The sequence below is a fragment of the Neolamprologus brichardi genome, chromosome 18, assembly GCF_056152115.1.
Source record: "Neolamprologus brichardi isolate AB-2024 chromosome 18, ASM5615211v1, whole genome shotgun sequence".
NCBI lineage: Eukaryota > Metazoa > Chordata > Actinopteri > Cichliformes > Cichlidae > Neolamprologus > Neolamprologus brichardi.
Window position 1 is genome coordinate 30,760,088 of NC_142121.1, and position 20,292 is coordinate 30,780,379.

General features: G+C 42.6%; 2 protein-coding genes across 3 annotated transcripts; one reads left to right on the forward strand and one right to left on the reverse strand.

Moving 5' to 3' along the window:
• Nucleotides 1-11,227: 11,227 nt before the first annotated feature.
• On the forward strand, nt 11,228-13,903 carry mul3 (mitochondrial E3 ubiquitin protein ligase 3). 2 transcript variants are annotated; one of them, XM_006802707.3, is made up of 5 exons: nt 11,228-11,316; nt 11,738-11,862; nt 11,938-12,025; nt 12,113-12,233; nt 12,311-13,903. In XM_006802707.3, exons 2-5 carry the CDS (start codon nt 11,746-11,748, stop codon nt 12,801-12,803), a joined length of 819 nt encoding a protein of 272 aa, XP_006802770.2. In that variant the 5' UTR covers nt 11,228-11,316; nt 11,738-11,745; the 3' UTR covers nt 12,804-13,903. The 2 variants fall into 2 exon arrangements, with proteins under 2 accessions (XP_006802770.2, XP_035768866.2); XM_035912973.2 differs by lacking the exon at nt 11,228-11,316 and adding an exon at nt 11,375-11,567.
• A 14-nt stretch (nt 13,904-13,917) lies between these two features.
• Nucleotides 13,918-19,631, reverse strand: eif2b5 (eukaryotic translation initiation factor 2B, subunit 5 epsilon). The gene is made up of 16 exons (XM_006802709.3): nt 19,426-19,631; nt 19,078-19,202; nt 18,810-18,995; nt 18,545-18,722; nt 18,377-18,457; nt 18,215-18,292; nt 17,811-18,123; nt 17,565-17,710; nt 16,646-16,787; nt 16,472-16,573; nt 16,282-16,383; nt 16,061-16,151; nt 15,839-15,962; nt 15,593-15,718; nt 15,356-15,466; nt 13,918-14,184 (listed from the first exon to the last, which is right to left on the reverse strand). The coding sequence occupies exons 1-16, from the start codon at nt 19,582-19,584 to the stop codon at nt 14,122-14,124; spliced, it is 2,127 nt and encodes a 708-aa protein (XP_006802772.1). The 5' UTR covers nt 19,585-19,631; the 3' UTR covers nt 13,918-14,121.
• Nucleotides 19,632-20,292: the final 661 nt, after the last annotated feature.

Genomic DNA, 20,292 nt, shown 5'->3' on the forward strand with positions numbered 1-20,292 from the left:
GACTCACAAAGGCTTATGAAAGCTTTGATTGATGCCAGAATAACCTTCCTCTGGAAGAAAAGCAACATTTTGGGGCTTTTGAGTTCTGATAGGTAAGGCCTGTGGAATTTTAGAGACGATAGAAAGCTTTTTTGATTTTGAGCCTTTGGTGTTTATCAGGTTTGGGCTACGTGTACAGTCATGTTGCTAAACAGAAAGCTTTTCAGATAGCTCATTTGTCAGAAATGTGATGAATTATTAATACCTCTCTCATCGTAGTGACAAGTGGTTTCATTAGAGCAGTCATTTTGCCACTTTCCTAAACATGCTGACAGCAGTCGTCTTTCGTTGCTATTGTCTTGCAAATTAAAAGCACCTTTTGTCATAAGCCCCGATTCTCTGTTTCTTTTTGTTGGCTCACAGTAAAATAAGAGACATTGTACAGGTTTGTGCTATCAAGCAGTCCAACAGCATCTTGTGCAAAACCTAAACGTGATGTCAGGGTGAAATATGATGACAATCAGAATCCTCATTTGCTGCCATGAAAGCAACAACTGCTCCAAATTAAAGTGGGAGTTGCTTACTGCAGATAATTGCTATGTAAACTGCTGGCTTTAACACACAAGCTGAAACATAACTCCTCACAAGCAGCCTGTGAGGTTCATTTAATACAGACTTAAGCTGTCAGTTAACACCTTGAATTTTTAACACAGTCAGTGATGGTAATTATAAAGATACACCAGAGTCATTAGGTTGAAATTATGATTGGCAGCAGGGAAACTAAAAGCAATGTAAATCTGTTTATGAGTGCAGTATGAAGGAACTTTATTAATTAATCATCAGAAAGTGTGAGCACCTCTATGAAAGAAGTTTTGGCAATTAGTTGATCGGGAGCATTCAGGTGTATGTTAACACAGTGCCAAGGAAGAAAGACGTTAGCAATGATCCCAGAGAAGCAACCTCGGAAGGATTATAAAGCCACTTCCAAACAATCTAAAGTCTCTAATTCTACAGTGAACAGAGTATTCACATGTGAAAACAGACAGCTGTTAATCTACCCAAGAACCTCACAGCAAATTCACAGAAATGTCAAAAAACCCAAGAGCTCCATCTCAGACTCTCCATCCATCCATCCATCTTCATCCGCTTTATCCTGGGCCGGGTCGCGGGTCGGGGCAGCAGCCTGAGCAAAGAGGCCCAGACCTCCCTCTCCCCAGCCACCTCCTCCAGCTCATCCGGGGGAACACCAAGGCGTTCCCAGGCCAGCCGAGAGATATAATCTCTCCAGCGTGTCCTGGGTCTGCCCCGGGGCCTCCTCCCGGTGGGACATGCCTGGAACACCTCACCCAGGAGGCGCCCAGGGGGCATCCTTGTCAGATGCCCAAACCACCTCAACTGGCTCCTTTCGATGTGGAGCAGCAGCGGCTCTACTCTGAGCCCCTCCCGGATAGCCGAACTTCTCACCCTATCTCTAAGGGAGAGGCCAGCCACCCTTCGGAGGAAGCTCATTTCCGCCGCTTGTATCCGCGATCTCGTCCTTTCGGTCACTACCCACAGCTCGTGGCCATAGGTGAGGGTAGGGACGTAGATCGACCGGTAAATTGAGAGCTTCGCTTTTACACTCAGCTCCCTCTTCACCACGACGGACCGGTGCAGCGTCTGCATTACTGCAGCCGCAGCCCCAATCCGTCTGTCGATCTCCGGCTCCCTTCTCCCATCACTCGCGAACAAGACCCCGAGATACTTGAACTCCTCCACTTGGGGCAGGACCTCATCCCCGACCCGGAGTGGGCAGTCCACCCTTTTCCGGCTGAGAACCATGGCCTCAGATTTGGAGGTGCTGATCCTCATTCCCGCTGCTTCACACTCGGCTGCGAACCGCTCCAGTGCGAGCTGGAGGCCCTCACCCATCTCAGACTCTCTAAATGGTAAATGTCCTTTATTTGTATAGTGCTTTACTAGTCCCTAAGGACCTCAAAGCGCTTTACACATTCAGTCATCCACCCATTCACACACTGGTGTGTGAAAGTTTCTTGCCCAAGGACACAACGACCGAGACTGTCCAAGCCGGGGCTCAAACCGGCAACCTTCCGATTACAAGGCGAACTCCCAATCCCAATCCAAGCCACGATCGCCCCACACTCTAGGCCTCAGTTAGTAGCTTAAATGTTAAATGTCATGACAGCACAATTACAAAAAGACTGAAAGAGTGTGGCTTGTTTGGGATGGTTGCCAGGACAAAGTCTCATTTCTCTAAAAAGATAGCACAGTGGTGGAAAGGTGATGACTGACCTTGAGGGAACCTTGCAGTTCTTGAGCTGACCATCAACTCATCTCTGTACCAAAGTATTCTAGAGTCAAATGTGAGGACATCTGCACAAGAGCTAAAGCTTGACTGAAATTGGATCATGAAACATGACAAAGATCTCAAGCACAGCAGCAAGTCTACAAGAGACTGGCTGAAAGAGAAAACAATCAAGGTGCTGCAATGGCTATAGTCAAAGACCAGACCTCAATCTGACTGAAATGCTTGGAGAGCTGTGTATAAATCAAATCCTGTAAAATTCTGCAAAATGAAGCCGAGAAGTGGGCCAAATTTCCTTCATCATGATGTGAGAGTCATGTTATTTCTGCTAAAAGTGTCTGTACAAGCCACTGAAGCAATGTGTAAAAAACTAAGGACAGTTTTTTACACATTGCTTCAGATTTGTTTTCATTAAGGTCAAAGAGTTTGATATTTGTTTTATTAGACCGGTTATTTTGTTTCTCATGGTTTGAGAGTCCTTCAGGTGCCTTTTGACTACCTCAGGTGGACTGTTATGTGCCTTTTACTGAGCAGTGACTTCTGTCTGGCCAATGTACCATGGTCGTCCTTGGTCGACCTTCTGGAAGGTGTTCCTCTGTCCAGAGAACAATGCTGGAGCTCTGTCAGAGAGACCATCAAGTTCTTGGTCACTTCCCCGAAGAAGGTCCTTCTCTCCAATCACTCAGATTGGCTCGACGGCCAGCTCTAGGAAGAGACCTGGTGACTCCTAACTTCCTCCATTAACAGATGATAGAGGCCACTGTGCTCATTGAGAAGTCTGTAATAATCTTGTTTTGACTAATGAATTCTGAAAGTTCCAAAGCTACGTCCATCAAAAATCCAGCTGAAGGCCTAACAAGGGCATTGTGAGCAACACTGACGTCAGCATGCAACTGAAAGCATCACCAAGACATACAACAGCTTTGCAGAGCTCTTGCATGACTGGGAATTTTTATCACTACAAAACTGATATCACATAATTTCTGGTTATTTTAAGCAGAAATATTATAAATAGTAACAGCAGGAAATAAACAACCACACCAGCTGCCATGAAACAGTGTGTCTTCTACCAGTTCTCACTTTCCAGTGAAAGGAAAAGCCAAAGGGTGTGTGCAACTTTAAAACAAATATTAGAGGATTTAGTGATATGAAAGTAAGATAGCAGAATTCTGGAATACTTTCTGCTCTTTAAACAAGAACTGCAACTAATCATTAGCCAAAGGCGAGATTATGTCTGACTTTTTATTTTGACTGGACTGCACCATTCCTTTTTTTAAACGTCTTCATTCCCACAGAGCAGGGAATGCAAAGCAGTTCAGGTTCACAGTTTTCATCCAGTTTCGTAACTTAATCAGTTATCTGTGCCCACTGCTGCCATGAGAGCGGTGCGGCGGTGCCACTACATCCATTTGATTGGTGTTCCAACAATGTCAAAATTGACGTCACTACTGCGAGACGAATGCCATTTTCCTGCTTTCAGTGGGCAGTCAAGGACAGAAATACTGAAGAGGAAGCAACACCTGAATCAGGATGAGTATTAAGTACACAAATAAAGATACAAAAGAAGCTTTAAATGAAGAAATTCTTCTGCTGTATGTCATCTCTCGCCTCTCCTTGCTCTCTTTCCTCTAGCTTTTTCTGCACTGCTCTCTCCCTCTGTCTATGTGTGTGAAACTGAATGCAGAGAAAATACTTCTGTCTCGAGGAGACACATTTTCAGTTCTCTTTTCATTAACCGACAAATAGTCTGGTCACAATGCAGGAATGTGAGAAACAAATGGCATGAGAAAATATGAGTGTGTATTTAAAACAGGTGTGTATTCAGAGACAAATGTTGTTTACCAAAAGAGGATGTAGTGTTGTAATTAGCATTATGCAAAAGTGGAGAAAAAGGAAGCTGGCTCTTTGGCTGATAATTCATTTGTGGATCGGAGTGTGAATGAAGCACAGTCAGAGGCTTATCTGCTGCAGACAGGTGACCTGGCCCTCTCCAGGAAACACAAGATAAATCTGAGATCATTGACAGGTTAGAGAAGAACATGACCAAGAGAGAACAAGAGTGACTTTTCCCACCCAGAACACAGAATAGACAGTTAATAAACTTAGCACAACAGTAAGGAAACTTGTGTTTGTTTGGTTGATTCTTTCTTTGTTGTAACAACGCTTCTTGGCAATAAATCTTATACCACTTCAAAGCCTGTTTATTTCCTCTTAAATTGTTGCAGATTTGTAAGGAAAATGCATTTGAGTTTAGCAGCAGAGTTGAATATATGGTTTGTGCCCATGAAAAACTTGACATATTTTCAGTGCTAATGCCAAACAGCTTATTCTACTGTCTCACTTCTGGTTCTGGTACCCCAGGTGCTGACCTTCAGGTGTCTGATTAGCAGTGTTGGGGAGTAACGAAATACATGTACCGCCGTTACGTATTTAAAATACAAAATATGAGTAACTGTATTCCGTTACAGTTACAGTTTAAAAAGGTGGTATTTAGAATACAGTTACTTTGTTGAAATAAATGGATTACACGGCGGTACTTCCGTGTTTCATGTTGTCGTGGGTCAGGCCTGTTTGGGTTTTGTTTGACAGCTACGTTCTGTTGTTCCAGGTGGCAGCGTTACGGTTGCCATGGTTACACGGTGACGCGCTCTCTCTCTCTCTGCGTGTTTCCTGGGTGAGAGAGGCCTTTTTGTTGTTGTTGTGCTAAGCTAATAGGCAGAATGCTACAGCTCTAAAGAATGTAGCATCATAGGCAGTGTAGTCCGTGCTGCAGGGAGAATGGACTGCCATACACGTTATGTGTCTGTGAGCGAGGGAGGGAGAAAAAGGAAAAGTACGAGCTGTCATGAGCAAAAACGGGAGCTGGAAGCATGTAAATATAATAATAACCACTGCAGCCAAGAAGAGTGCCTGACGAGCCCAGTTGTAAGTAAGCTATTAAGACTCGACTGTACACCGTGTTCGTGTTTTCCTCCAAAAACAATAAGTTCTGTTGGAGCAGCCTTTCAACGCCTCTCTCTGTCTCTCGCTAGCAAAGTTGACCCAGACAACAAAGTAAAGCTAGTTTTCGGCTACGAGCCCGACACAGAACCCACCGTATTAGCCAGAGGTCCCTTTACTACGGTTCGGAGCCGCGGACCTTCAGTAACAGTAATAAATCACAACAATAGTACATTCATGTAGTTGTAAACAGCATGATAATATATTAAGTAATCCAAAGTATTCAGAATACGTTACTCTCATTGAGTAACGTAACGGAATACGTTACAGAATACATTTTGGGGCATGTATTCTGTATTCTGTAATGGAATACATTTTAAAAGTAACCTTCCCAACACTGCTGATTAGCAGCATCTGTGAAAATGGACCCTGCTATAGTGGACAGTGGGTGCCACATCTAACTGATCTGGATAGAGCCTAGAGCAGGGGTCTCCAACTCCAGTCCTTGAGAGCTACTGCGCTGCAGCTTTTAGCTACAGCCCAACTCGAACACAGCTGAATCAAATGGCTGAATTATCTCTTCAGTGTGCCATCAAGTTTGGTAAAGGCCTGGTAAGAAGCCATTCATTTGATACAGGTTTGTTGGAACAAGGATGCATCTGAAAGCTGCCAGACAGTAGCTCTCGAGGACAGAAATTGGAAACCTGGCCTAGAGCCATCTTTAAACTGAAGGCCAACAGGGGGTGACAGATACAGGCTGCAAAGTGGGCATCCCAAGAAAAAGTCACCACAAGAAGTTTCCTCACCCTGTCAGCCCTTGGGAATTTTAGGCAGCTGTCTATAGATTTGCAGTCAAGGTTTGCAGAATGATATGGCTCTCTATCCAGACAATCTCCGGTCTCATAGGCCCATCAGGTGTCGACAACATGAGCACTGGAACCTGATGGGCCAGATTCTGCCTATGGTGTTAGAACCATAGGGTCAAAGTGTGGAGAAGAAGTGGAGAATGCTTTTCTGATGGATACAATGATAAAGTGCAGACTTGTCACAAACAAAGCCTGTCATCATTGGAGGCAATCTAAATCCAGAGAATTATCGAAAACGAGATTCTGCAACTAGCAGTAACCCCACATCTCCACAGTCTGTGTCTGAACTCTATCCTTCAAGATGAAAATGCTCGCCCCCCCACAGACTGGGGTTTATCAGAGACTACTTCCAGAATTTGGGAGTGGGGAGGACGTTAATGACCTTAACCATGCTGAACAGTGGTTGGATCAGCTTGGGCGTGCTGTTTCTACCAGATTAACCAACACAAACACAGAAAGAAGCCATCTATGTTCACTGTGAACGACCATCTTTGAATAGACGGAGTGGCTTATGACACCAACTCTCTGCCACTTACAATCCAGGTTTGAGATCCCTTCCCAGGCGCCTTAATGCCCACTCATATCTTACATCAGTTGATCTCAGTGGATCACATGGTAGGGTGAGGCAATGTCTCACAAAGGTTTCACCCCAAACCTCTGCTGATAATGACCCACACCCTCTTTCACACCTTGGCTCATGTGATGAGGCACATGATCAACAGTGGGGCAACGACCCTATTAAGGGACAACTTCCACCAGGGTTAAAATCTGTGACTTTCATCCTAGAACTGAAGAAGCTTCTGAGATGAGAGGTCAAACGTCTCCAAGAAACTTTAAAAAGTCAGGTTGCTTTTCTTTCCAACCTCCTTATATAAGCATGATCTGGATGACTGAGAACTCACACAGACATAGTGCCCAAACACAAACTTGATTCATTTTTCTACCACGTTTATGAATATGCAACCAGTAATGAGAAGAGGTACAGTGTTTCAGCTTCCCAAATCCATCATGGCTCATGTCTGCAAATCACCAGGCATGACTGCATCATTGAGATTGGCAGCATTAATCAGTATAACACCACCACAACAAGCAGTAGTAAACATTTGAAGTTGTGTGAAGGACAAGCTGTCTTCTCAGAGAACAAGGCATGAAAAAAACACAGCAGGGCTTTTACAGGAAATGTAACTGATAAAAAGTAGTGGGATGCACGGGAACAAGTTGTACATTTTGAATTTGCAGTTAAAGGGGATTTTTGTCTTTATGTTTGATTTGAACCCAAAACAAGTAGGTCCAAGCTGTTATCCACAAAGTCAAAATTGTCTTATTTCGTGCCTGTTGATAATCTTGACCTCTCCTAGTCCTGCTGCAAGTCTGTAAAACCCACTGACAGACTCTGTGTCCATCAGTATTTGGTCATATAAATAAACCTGACTTTACATGACTAATTATGGGCATTTCATTATCCATCAACAGATTTGAGTTAATGTCACTATATAGTAGAATTATTATCAGTACTAATTGGACACTTTATTAGGTACACCTTACTAGCACTAGTTGAACCGCATTTTGCCTTCAGAACTGCCTTAATTCTTAATAGAAAAAAGATTGAACAAGCTTCAAACATAAAAACATAATGACAATACAAGGATTCTTCTTCTTCTTCTCATTTGTTGGGGTGGGGGGTAGTTTTAATGTTTTATTCTGTGTGTGTATTCTGCATGGCAAGGGAGTTGGACCCAGTAAGGCCTTTCCCAGCAAGCTATAACTGATGAAAAAAGTGATTTCTGTGATGGTTGGTGCTAGGGCATCTATTTCAAGACTGTTGCACCTGCACCTATGCATGTGATATATAAGTGGGACTTGTAGCCTGGGTTTAGTTTTTAGCTTTTAAAATCCCCTGGGATTGTCTTATTGTAAATAAATGATGTTATTTGCTAGTCTCGACTCATTGCCTACCACCGCCCTTTGATTTTTTCTAAACTTCTATCAGCCCGATGGAAAAGGACCTCCCTCTTCTTTCTCCTTTTCCTTGATTACACATCTGGTCCATATTTACATGACAGAATCAATCACACAATTCCTGCAGATTTATCAGCTGTGTATAATCTGAATCTCCTGTTCCACCACATCCCAAAGATGCTCGATTGGATTGAGATCTAGTGACTGTGGAGCCGCTGTCATGTTCAAGAAACCAGCTTGAGATCATGTGATATGGTGTGTTATCCTATTTATCTTACCTATCAGAAGATGGGAACACTGTGGTAAAAAAGAGATGAACATGACCAGCAACAATACTCAGGTAGGCTGTGTGCTCTCTTGGTAATTAGGGGCCCAAAGTGTGCCAAGAAAATATCTCTCACACCATTGCACCACGACCAGCAGCCTAAACCACTGATTCAAAGCAGGATGGATCTGCCTTTTCGTGTCGTTTACTTTTCACCCCCATGAAATTCTGACCCTACCATCCAAATGTCATCAGGCAACATTTTTCCAATCCCATGTGAACTGCAGCCTCCGTTTCCTGAGTGGTGCCCGATGTGGTCTTCTGCTGCTGTACCTCATCGGCTTCATGGTTCAACAAGTGTGTTCAGAGATGCTTTTCTTCATACCTCATACTTGGTAAAAGTACAGACATTCTGTCTTCATGTCCCACCGGGACGGGGCGGACCCAGGACACGCTGGAGAGATTATATCTCTCGGCTGGCCTGGGAACACCTTGTGTTCCCCCGGATAAGCTGGAGGAGGTGGCTGGGGAGAGGGAGGTCTGGGCTTCTCTGCTTAGGCTGCTGCCCCCACGACCCGCCCCCGGATAAAGCGGAAGAAGATGAATGGATCATTTTAGAGGGTGACTTTGCCTATAAACAGAAAAGTGTGTACAGTCAGGGGTTAAAGAGGGCTTTATCAGCTCTGTTCTAGGATGCCCTCTGGACCCAGTGGAGGTGGTGAGTGACAGGAGAATGGCGGCTAAGCTGTCATCCCTGTTGGACAACATCTCCCACCCCATGCAGGAGACTCTGACTGAACAGCTCCTTCAGTGGGAGACTGCAGCACCCACAGTGTGGGACGGAGAGATTTCGCAGGTCTTTCCTCCCCACTGCTGTCAGACTGTACAACAAAGACTCCAACTGATCAAACACACACATCCACAAATGTGCAATAACACTAATGTGCAATAATCTTTTCTGGCATCGTTGTATTTTTACTCAGTTGTATATAGCATTTGTATTCTATTTTTATCTTATTGTATATTTTATTCTACTGTATATAGTATTTTATTTTATTCTATTCTGTACAGTTGTGTACTGTATTTATTCTTATTGTATTCTAATTTTTGCTTCATAACTTTTGCACTGTCCACTTCCTGCTGTGACAAAACAAATTTCCCACGTGTGGGACTAATAAAGGTTATCTTATCTTATCTTATCTTATCTTATCTTATCTTATCTTATCTTATCTTATCTTATCTTATCTTATCAGGTGGGGAACCTTAAAATCGGTTGTAATGGCTCAGTGTGGGAAAAGAATCATATGTCACAATAATTTTTACTGAGAGCTCCAGTAGATTTTCTTAGTTTACAGGCTCTGATGAGCTGACCTACCGCTCTCTGTGCATGTACACAACTTAATTCAGCCAGATGTGAGCAGATGCTTCATGTGTTGTCCTGGCTGATTTCCATCTTCTACAGTGACAGTACACCGTTTATGTTGGTTTTTTTTAGAACATATAAAGTTGGTATGAAGACGAAATCTAAGCGTCATCAGCTAAAATCTATATGAATCTCTGCTACAGTTCATGTAACCTAACTCTGTTCTTTACTTTAAACCCATCATAGTACAGCAAACTAACCTGTTTATACTGCACTAACCTCCTGAGGATTTTCATGCAGCCTTTAGATAACACATCAGTCTACCTTAGTTTGTTTTGCAGCAGGTTTCACAACATAAAAAACAGACCCAATCTTGATTTATAAACATGAGGACTTAGAGCTTATTTAGTGCCTTACTTATGTAAGCTTAGCTTAAATTTTCCAGTTAATCAAACACCACTGATCAGTCCTTATCTTTAAATCGAACCTCTCCTCTTCCTCTCCTGCCCCCTTTTCTTATCTTTCTCCATCTCTGAGTGAAGTTAGTTTTCTGTCTTTTCTCTCCCAGCGAAATACAGCTAGCAACACACTGAGACAAACCACACACAGTTTATGTGTTTTCTGATGTTTGTTGATTTCTATGTTGCACATAGAATTATAACATTTGAAATTACACTTGAAACAAGTAATCAGAAAAAACACTACCCAAGTACAGATACCTGAAAACTGCACTTAAGACCGGTAAGTATTTGTAATTCATTACGTCCCACCTCTGTTCCTTGGTTGGTTACAAGTGGTTATTTGAGTTACTATTTCCTTCTCAACTCAAAGCAGTCTGGCCATTCTCCACTGAGGGTCTTTTTCCAGTACTTAAAACACCTTTCCTCCCCACTCTGATGCTTGGTATCAACTTCAGCAGGTGATCTTAACCATGTCTGCACACCTAAATCCATTGGGTTGCTGCTATGTGTTTGGCTGATGTTAATGAGCACAGTACAACTGTGAATAGCAAAATGTAGTTTTAATGACACAGGAGAGCTTCGATAGGTGCATCTGATTTTCTTTTTTTCAAAGCTCTCAACAATAACGACATAGAACAAAATATAAATCATACAAGCAACAGTACAAATTCTCAGAAGGTACATAAGTAATAAGTAAATAAAAACTATATAATAAACCTTTCAGTCAGAGGTGAAGCTGTTACATGTATCTGTGTACAGCTTTAACACTGCAAGGTTTTTTGGACCCCAGGAAGAATGATGCTGAGTTTAACTAATATGATTACATGTACATTTTCCACAACGGTTTGAAAAACGTTAAATTTAATGGAATCTGGTCAAATTACATTTACCTGATTGGTAAGTTTATACCAGGCACACCAATCATTTGATTTTCTATATTTCAGGTTTTTTGTTTTGTTTTGTTTTGTTTTTTTTAGCCTAATAAACTAACCACATATGTCGTGCTGCCACGAAGCGGTCAAACGGCATGATTGCAAAAAAATCCGCTCACGTTCTATTGGTTAATTAAACGTGACGTAACCCGGTAAAAACGGAAGTGTAGACGAAGTAACTAACAGCTTTTGTTTTCTGTTGCTTCAATAGGCAAGTGTGGCTCTTTTACTTGGTAGTTTTAACAGGTAAGCTTTGTGTTACTTCTCCGCAATTTTTTGTAATGACAGTGCAGCATTATAAGATGTTTATAGGCACACTGCGAAGGCAGAGACGTCATAAAAGAGAGACATGACAGTCAACCAGCACTGAACTGAACTCTATGGAGTAATCCTGTAGCAGTAAAGATGCTGATAAAATGATATCTCGCAGTGGTGCTTTAAAGGGGTTTTAAAACCAAAGTCACCGAACATTTTCAGAGGTTTTGACAGGTGGTTCTGTACGTGCTGTTTATTTTTTCTGTGTTAACGAACTTTACAACCTGGAAATAACTTCCTGGACCCGTTTCGTTAAGGTCGGGGTTGCCAGGTGCAACAGTGACACTGCTCGTCACTGGTTCACTGGATCCTGTTTCCTTTCCACTCAGCTGTGTGTGATTTCTCCTCACAGCTACAGATATGAGCGACCTTCCCGTGAACCCTCTGGTTCTGATTGGTATCGGGTCCAGCTTTGCCTTCTCCGGCCTGTTTTATCACCTGTACAAAGAGAAGGAGAGAGAGTTGAAAGCGCTAAAGGCAAGTGACATGTCTGCTGTAAACCTTACATACAGTCTGGCCTTTACCATTCAAATCAATCTTCTCCATTTTTAGGAAATCCCTGTTTTCAGACCAGATGAAGATTTGGTCAGGGTGCTGAATGCCACTCCCCACAGGCGGCTCCAGTATGTTGCTGTTGAAGGTAGAAATATGTCAACACACTGAATGAGCTCAGTCCTGGAGAGATAGTTTTAAGAAGACTTATGATTTCCTACATATCTGGTTTAAGGTCAGGTCCAGGCAGATGGGGAGCCTCTGACCAGCCAGTTCATCCCACGATGCTACGGTGTGATTCAGAAGATTGTTACAGTGGAGCATTGGAAATACTGGGACCCCAGTGCTGCGAAATGGTGAATACCACTAAATAATACACCACAAATGTCTGTTTATTAATCTTCTGCTCTACTGAGAACGCATTCTCTTACAGGAACTCCCGGATAGGGTTTAAAAAAGAGAGCAACAACTCTGTGCCCTTCAGTCTGATCAGCCAAGACGCCTACATCTCTGATGCAAGTGTGAGGGTGCACAACCCTTTAGAGGCCTCCGGCTGCTTTCTGAAAAGGGTTTATTACAGAATGAGAAATGCTGAGGAGGACCTTGTGAACGCATTGCTGCAAACCGTGGGTGGGGAGAAACCAGTGTCGAAGGAGGAGACGGAGGAAATGCTGCACGTGGGGACCACCATGACGGGGTTCGGCGAGGTGGTGCTGGAGCGAGGCCAGGTGATGAGGCTACAGGCCCCGAGGGGTGGCCGCAAATACATCCTAGTGCCCACTGACCACAATAGCTTTTTGGACAGCCACAGGTCGTCAGCCACCATGTGGAAGGTGCTGTCTGCCTTTACTGGGATAACTGGAACTGTAGTTCTGGCCTGTGTCATTCGTAGCTTGATGGATAAGCGAGACGAACGATCAAATTAGGGCAGAAGACGATGGGTTTGGTGCGGGTTTTACCGGTTGCTAAAGTTGTGTCACAGCCTTTTCAATGCCTTTGGTGTTCTTTCATAGATTCTTTAACAAACTATCAGTGCTGACATAATTCTCTTGCATATTTTGAGTAGTTACAACGCTCATGGGCAGTTTCCTGTCATGTTCCAAGGCAAGCTTAGGGATTTCCAATCATGACCATGGGTGTGAAAAATTAGAAACACTGGTGCGAATTAAACTTTTCTTAATACACATAAACAAAACTGTAAATGTAACATCAGTAAAACAAAAGAAGCCAAATTCATAATAGTTCTGCATTTTAAAACGCATTTTGAAGTATTTTGTCCCTCTCAGCCACCGTACTGAGCTGAATACTTCAGATCTGCTAAATGAAAATTGTAATAAGTGTTCTCTAAGTTAATTAGATAAAGATTCAGTTCAGAAGCATGTAAACATGCTTAAAGAGGAGTTAGACTGGTTTGGTTTGTTACAGGCAGGCTGAAACCTGTGCGCTACTGTGATTTTTTTGTTTTGTTTTGTTTTGTTTTGGTGACATTTCATGTAACATTATCTTAATCAAAACTGACGTTTTATTTTTGTCATAAAATTGTATTTTTCTAATTAATTGAGATTAAAGTAAGTGTAATTTTACTCTTGGGTTGTTAACACACACACTGTACATTCAAGCTGTTATTTGTAATGATTGCAGTTTATGCTTTACTTTTACTGTTGGTGCATTCCTTATGCAAACTCTGTCCTCTGCTGACCATGAAATCATTCCACCTCCACCATAAAGAGGCTTCAAGTATCTTTAATACAGCTTATGGTCAAAAGTAAAGAGGTGTATCCTTCCATGCACCTCCTACATCCTTGCATAGAGTAGCCAAGATGGAAGGAAGCATGTTCGCATAAAGAGAAGCGTTCTCTGAATCTGCCCAGAGAATTAATGAAATGTTGTTTCATTTTTGTCAAATGTTGACAGGTGAGACAGGGAGGCTTGAAATCTTATTATACTACAATCTCCTACCTCTTGGATACTTTCCTTCTGTTCTGTTTTTAAAGTGAACAATCAGTTTCATTAAATAAATAAAAAATGACACAGTTGTCTGTTAAAACTTTTATTCCAAGCAGACCACAGGTCCTTTATTTGGATATTGACATTCACACCAGCCTTTACACGGCGTGGCATAATGTGATTAAAATATGTCCACTTCAGCTGCATAGAGCACGTCCAGATGGTAACTAGATGCAGAAGGGTAAAACAAGGGTCATATTTGACCCCATGGGTTCTCCAGGGTTAAACTGCTCGTCATTACTCTCCATCCTCCTCTGAAGACTCCTCAGCCTCTTCCAACCACTGGATGAACTTCTGCAGCTGTTGGAGATAAATAGATAAATTGTTGTTAGAAACCATGAAACTGCTGCAGAGGCCGTGAATGTAAAGCTATACTCAGGCTCAGGTGTGAGTAAATGAGGAAAGAATATATATATCAGTTTATAGGCTGTTTTCTCAAACATACATACAGCACCCTTTGTTCTGTTTTCTATCAAGATGATCCCACACAGCTTCAATAATGTTAGATCCGGGCTCTGGGGAGGCCAGTCCATCATAATGATAGTGTTTCACTACATGTTTTTGTATCCAGGTCTGGATACACAATTGTCGCAGGTGTGTTTTTGCTGCTTTGGTCGTGTATTTGAGATCATTATCATGGTGAAAGATTAAGTTGTTGCCAATCAGATGCTACTGCATTAGAAATCAAAATCTGAGAGTACCAATTTTGACAAGATCCCCAACACCACTGGGAGCAATGCATCTCCAAACCACGAATGAGCCTCCACACTGTAATACAGATGGCTGCAGACACTGTTGTACCTCCATACATACTGTCAACAACGTGAACCAGAAAGTTTCAAATTTGCATTCATCAGTCTATAAGATCTGTCACCAATAATTTTCAGAGCACTTCTTGTGTAGTTTGGCAAACCTCAGCCTTGTCTCCCTGTTTCACTTCCTTAAGAGTGGCTTCTTGACAGCCACTTTTCTACTGACAGTTTCTTATGAGGCTTCATGAACAGTAGATGGATCGACTAAAGGTTCTCTCAGTCACATCTTTGCAGGATATATATCTATATAAATTTAAAATGGGTTCTTTGGTCTGCTATGTTTAAACAGCACTGGTTTATAGTTAGATGCCTTCACAGGTTATAGGTTGGTGTTAAGTGGCTTAACAGACAAAACGGATTCCTCTGAAAAAGATCAGTTACAAGGACTGGACTACAAGTGAGTGAAAAAGCAGCCAATGTCTGAAGAAAAACAAAGAGTTTCAGAAAGCCTGGAGAATTAAAATATTACAGGAATGTCTGGGCCTCTTCGAAAGACAATATAAAAAATTGGGGGGTAGCTCGACTGTACATTTGCACAGTACTGTAATTCCTTTCTTTGCATATACATACATTTACACTAAACTTGTTCATAACGTGAATACTGAGCTTAAACTTTGTTGCTGCTCTGTGCTGTCTCCTGTAGTTCACACTGTACTTACCCCTTGGTTTTTGCGGAGCTGTCTGCTTTTGTCACTGGTGGCTCCCTGAGAGAACCAGCGCAGTATCATTTCCTCCTCCAAGATTTCCAGCTCGTACATATTCATGAGGACCTGAGTTACAAACAAAGCAGCATATTCATCCTCATCCTAACAGGCTGGATAAAGACACAGCAAACAATTCAAACCATTAATTTTAACAATGCAGTTTTGCACGTATCAGTGCTCATTGCTCCTGACCTTGACCATAGCAGCCCAGTGGCTCTCCTGCTCCAGGAAGTGTTCCTCAAAGGCAGACAGGCAGTCTAGATGGTCCTGTGCTCTCTTCACATAATTCTTAAACACTGGCGCCCATTTCTTCAGTAGCTGACAGCAGCACAAAGAAAAAGAAGAAAAAAAGAAATGGAAAATAATTAAGAGTTTTTTGGGGGTTTTCTGAGCTTCTGTTTTGTCATATTAAAAGTAATAGACTTGTATCTTATTCACCGGCAGAAGCAGAGTAACGTATTGTGAAGGGGTGAGATCTGGGCCCTGCTGCTGGAAAGGGTACTCCAGTACCACTCGGGTTAAAATCTGCATCACCTCTTTCAGACTGATATTGTAGGCATACCTGGAAAATGAGGGGTTGAAGGGGGAGTGGGAAATGTCAAACTAAGCAACAATCAATGCAAAGACGAGCAACACAGGTGTGAGTCAGTTCCCCCTTACTTTAGAGAGTTGATCTCAAGTACGAGGTTGTCACAGCTGATGTTCTCCTCCAAACCTCTCTGCAGGGTCCCGAGCACCTCCATGTGGAAGACTACATAAGGAAAAAAAACATGTATTAGTATCATTATTCGTTTTGCAGTTTGTGTTGTCATTTTCCAGCCAGTAGGGGGCAGTATTATAGTTCCACATGCAGGCTAGCTAAATGAGACATGCCCTCTCACCTTTGACATCGTCCATCTCAGGGGAAGGAATCACCGGGTCATCGGGGTCATCAGTGTCGCTGTCTTCACTGTCACTCTCAGGGTCTGGGTTCAACACCAAGCCTGGGAACACACGAAAACAAGCATGCTGGGACTTCAGCTGAAGCATCATGGGAAATGCCAGTTCCATGACGATGAACTGCTGCTCTACCCCAGAGGCACTGCGACAGCTCCTCTTCCTCTGTGTCATCCAGACTGCTGGCCTTCCAGATGTAGCCTTTTCCTTCTGCTCCAACTTCTGCAGGATTGAAAACTGGAAGACAGGAGAACATTCACATCAAGCAGCTTGATAACATATAAACATATAAACGGATCTAATACACACCTTTCTGTTTGGTTTTGTCCGATCTTTGGCCAACCTCAGCGTCATCACTGAGGAATTCATCGTCATCCTCCTCTTCCTCCTCTGGATGGTGCATAGACACCACGGTGCCTTCTGGTAGAGAGATGTTTGGTCCAATTACCACCTGTAAAACAGTTCATAGAAACATTCAAATACGCAGATACTGCAAATCTGACTTTATATCTGATGATGGTTTACAAGACGATCACTGAATGCACGTCCCTGCTTTCATGCATTGAACTAAGCGCGTGTACAAATAGCTATATATTTGTACTACTACTGTGAGTAATTACTTAGCTTTTGCAGCAGGAAGGTGCAAAGGAGCAACAGCAAGCAGACTGTAAGCCAAATCTGAAACCCTGTTTCCAGTTTGATTAAGACTAGTAAAATCATTCTCTTTTAGCGTAAATCAAAGCTACTTTTGGACATAAAAAAAGAACACAGAAGACTAAATATGAAGGACACGGGCAACCAACTGATTGGCTGAACTTTGCACAGACGCTAAAACCAAAATTCCTCTATCAGTACTGCTCAATATCTGACATAGTGTGGCATTGCAGTGGATATATGTCAGATTATTTTTTTGCCCATTTGCCCAGATTTGTGGCATCTCTACTAGACTCCAGAGTGTCACAGCTACTACACTAAATCCAGTTAAGAACCAGATATTTGCTGTGGTTATATTTCTGCAATAACAAGCCATTTTAGATCCTTTCAAAGTTTTTGTCAAATCTGCTGATGTTTTCTCTAAAAAGGAGCAAAAAAAATGTCAAGAAAAATGGAAAATTTGCCAGTCTTGATGGCAAAATGCAATATCCTTAAACGCCTTTAAAATGCAACATCACTTTGCCACCAGACAGTTTGCTTTGCAATCAGATATAAAAGATGATGTGGAGCTTACATCATATGCTAGAACACACTGTTTCTTAAGAGTCACGCCCTCTTTGACCTCAGCCTTGTTGCAGATGACAGACTGGATGATCTCCACATTACTGGCAATGTGAACATGATTCCAGATGTAGGCATGATCCAGGACTACATTGTCACCTATTGCAGTGAACCAATAAAAAAAGAAAAATGTTAACTACACTTCTATAACTTAAAAATTGAAGCACTGAGTTTGAGTGGTGCTGGCCAGAGAGCTCACCTATGATGCAGTTGTCACCGATGACACTGTTCGAGATGTAACAGTTGGCACCGATGCTGGTATCACAGCCGATAAGAACGTTCTCCTCCATCTGGCTGCCATGGCCCAGGCTGACACCAGATGCCCTGTAGACATTGTGGCGAGAGTATGTGCAGCTATGTCCCTCCTGGTCTGTGAAGTTGGCCTCGGGGGTCAGGGGATAGACCCACCGCCGCACAAGGTCAGACGACACTGAGTCATACATTAGAAGGTTCGACACTCGGACACCATATCCGTCCTGTGTGACATGCACGTGGATCTGGTTGCCCAGAATCTAAACAAAGAAAATGAACAAGGGTCAGAAATGCTCTAAATATTTTTTGTGGCATTATTCAAATTTCAACATAATAATGCTTCCATAGTACCTCTTCATTGACCAAAAGCCCTCTAACAAAGTCATCTCTAGTTTGGTAGTCAAAATTGTCAGTGAAAAGCTCAGCAACCTGAAAAAATGACATCAAAAACAAAAATGTTACTGCAGCCAACAATGACAGTTAAATAATTCCCCTGTGTGGACCAAAACCGACCTGCGGGGAGCAGATACTGATGTGGCTGTCCAGGAGGTCATGTCTGATTTCAAATTCCTCACTTCCACTGTGGAAAATATTCTGCAAGTACGACAAAGACTCAAAAAGTCAATCGAACCCCAAAATGCATCAAAGATATAACAGACTGCCAAAGATACAACCGTTTACCATTGGAAACTGTAGCTTCTTGAGCCCTTGTGTCTTCTGATAGTGTAAAATCTGCTGGCTCTTGCTGTCCACTGCCACAATGACATCGTCTTCCTCACAACGAGACCTGTGACCCGGCGACGACTCTTTAAAGATCATGGTCATCACTGAGATGTTCTTGTCCATCTTTCGGCGATGCCTTAAGTGCACAAAAACACAGCCTTGTGGAAACACTTAGATCAACACCATTTCTCATGTAGAAAAAGGCTGGCCGGTGGACTTTTACCTGTGCTCCTGCAGAGCCTGGCTGGTATCAATATTGGATACCACATCTCCGTAAACCAATATAAAGTCTGAGCGCACCAGGGACTTTGCATCAACATCCCGTAGCACATCCCCAAGGGAGCGGTACAGGTCCGAAGTAATGATGTGGACTGTGTTTGGAGAACTGGGTCGACACCACTTTGATTTCCTGTCAGACACAATATTCATAAGTTTTAATACAATAAGCTTCAGAAAACAAAAGCTCACACACACAGTAGCAGGGAACTCACTGCAAGTGCGCCTTGATTTTACTGGCCATCCAGCAGCAGAATACAAATGTTTCCTGCACTCCAGTAGAAGTGAGGAACTCCAAGGTGTAGTCGATCATGGCAACGTTACCCAGCGGCAGCAGCGCCTGTCATCAATGAAAATGTGACAGTTAACTGGAGCTAAACAATCCGAGACTCGCGTGATTCTCTCATTTTAGCAACTACTGTACAGACAGCAACAAGCACGAGTTCAAATTTTGGTTGATTAAATGCTTTCATCATCCGTGTGAGTGATGCCCTGTCACTGTTTACAGCATGGACACAAGCTAGCCTCCATTAGCATTCTGGTTAGCTTAGCTCACTGCCTACCCGCGGCTGGTCTTTGGTCACTGGGAAAAACCTGCGGTTGAAGCTGTCAGCGACTAAAACCGCCTGCAGCGGCTGTTCCTCTTCCTCCTGGTCTCCTGCACCTTTTCTACATGAAAGACCAGACGCCGATCGACTTTGTTTCCCCCCCTTACTAGCCATGTTTGACTCCCAGGTAGTAGGTACCAAACGCTTTCGTCAGACACAGCTACGGCAGCTGTAGCGGATCAATTCTATTGTCGAGGTAGACGATCCCCGCGAGAGCGCGTGTGTGAAGAAAATTACAGTTTACAGTGGGTCACATACACATGTGGCCGCACATGTATGAATAACGCATGTATGATAACAGTGCCAAACCGCAAAGTTGAAACAACTCCACTTCCATATATATATATATATATATATATATATATATATATATATATATATATATATATATATATATATATATATATATATATATATATATATATATATATATGTGTGTGTGTGTGTGTGTGTGTGTGTGTGTGTGTTAGATTTAATGTGTGTGTGTGATGTATATGTGAAATAAATATAGCACCGACATCACCACACCAGGGATATCAGCGCATACTTACTGATTTCAATCAGGCCTGTCCACGGTGCTCACCGCTTCTCGCCCTAAAGTAGCAGAGTTCCGTTGATGAGGTGGGACCAAGTCATTGTTTTGCAAGTCTCAAGTAAGTCTCAAGTCTTTATCCTCAAGTCACAAGTCAAGTCTCAAGTAATGTCAGGCAAGTCAGAGTCGAGTCTCAAGTCACTGGTGTAAAAGTCCGAGTAAAGTCACAAGTCTGAAACTTTGAATTTCAGGTCCTTTCGAGTCTTTAAAAAAAATGAAAGAAGAATGCT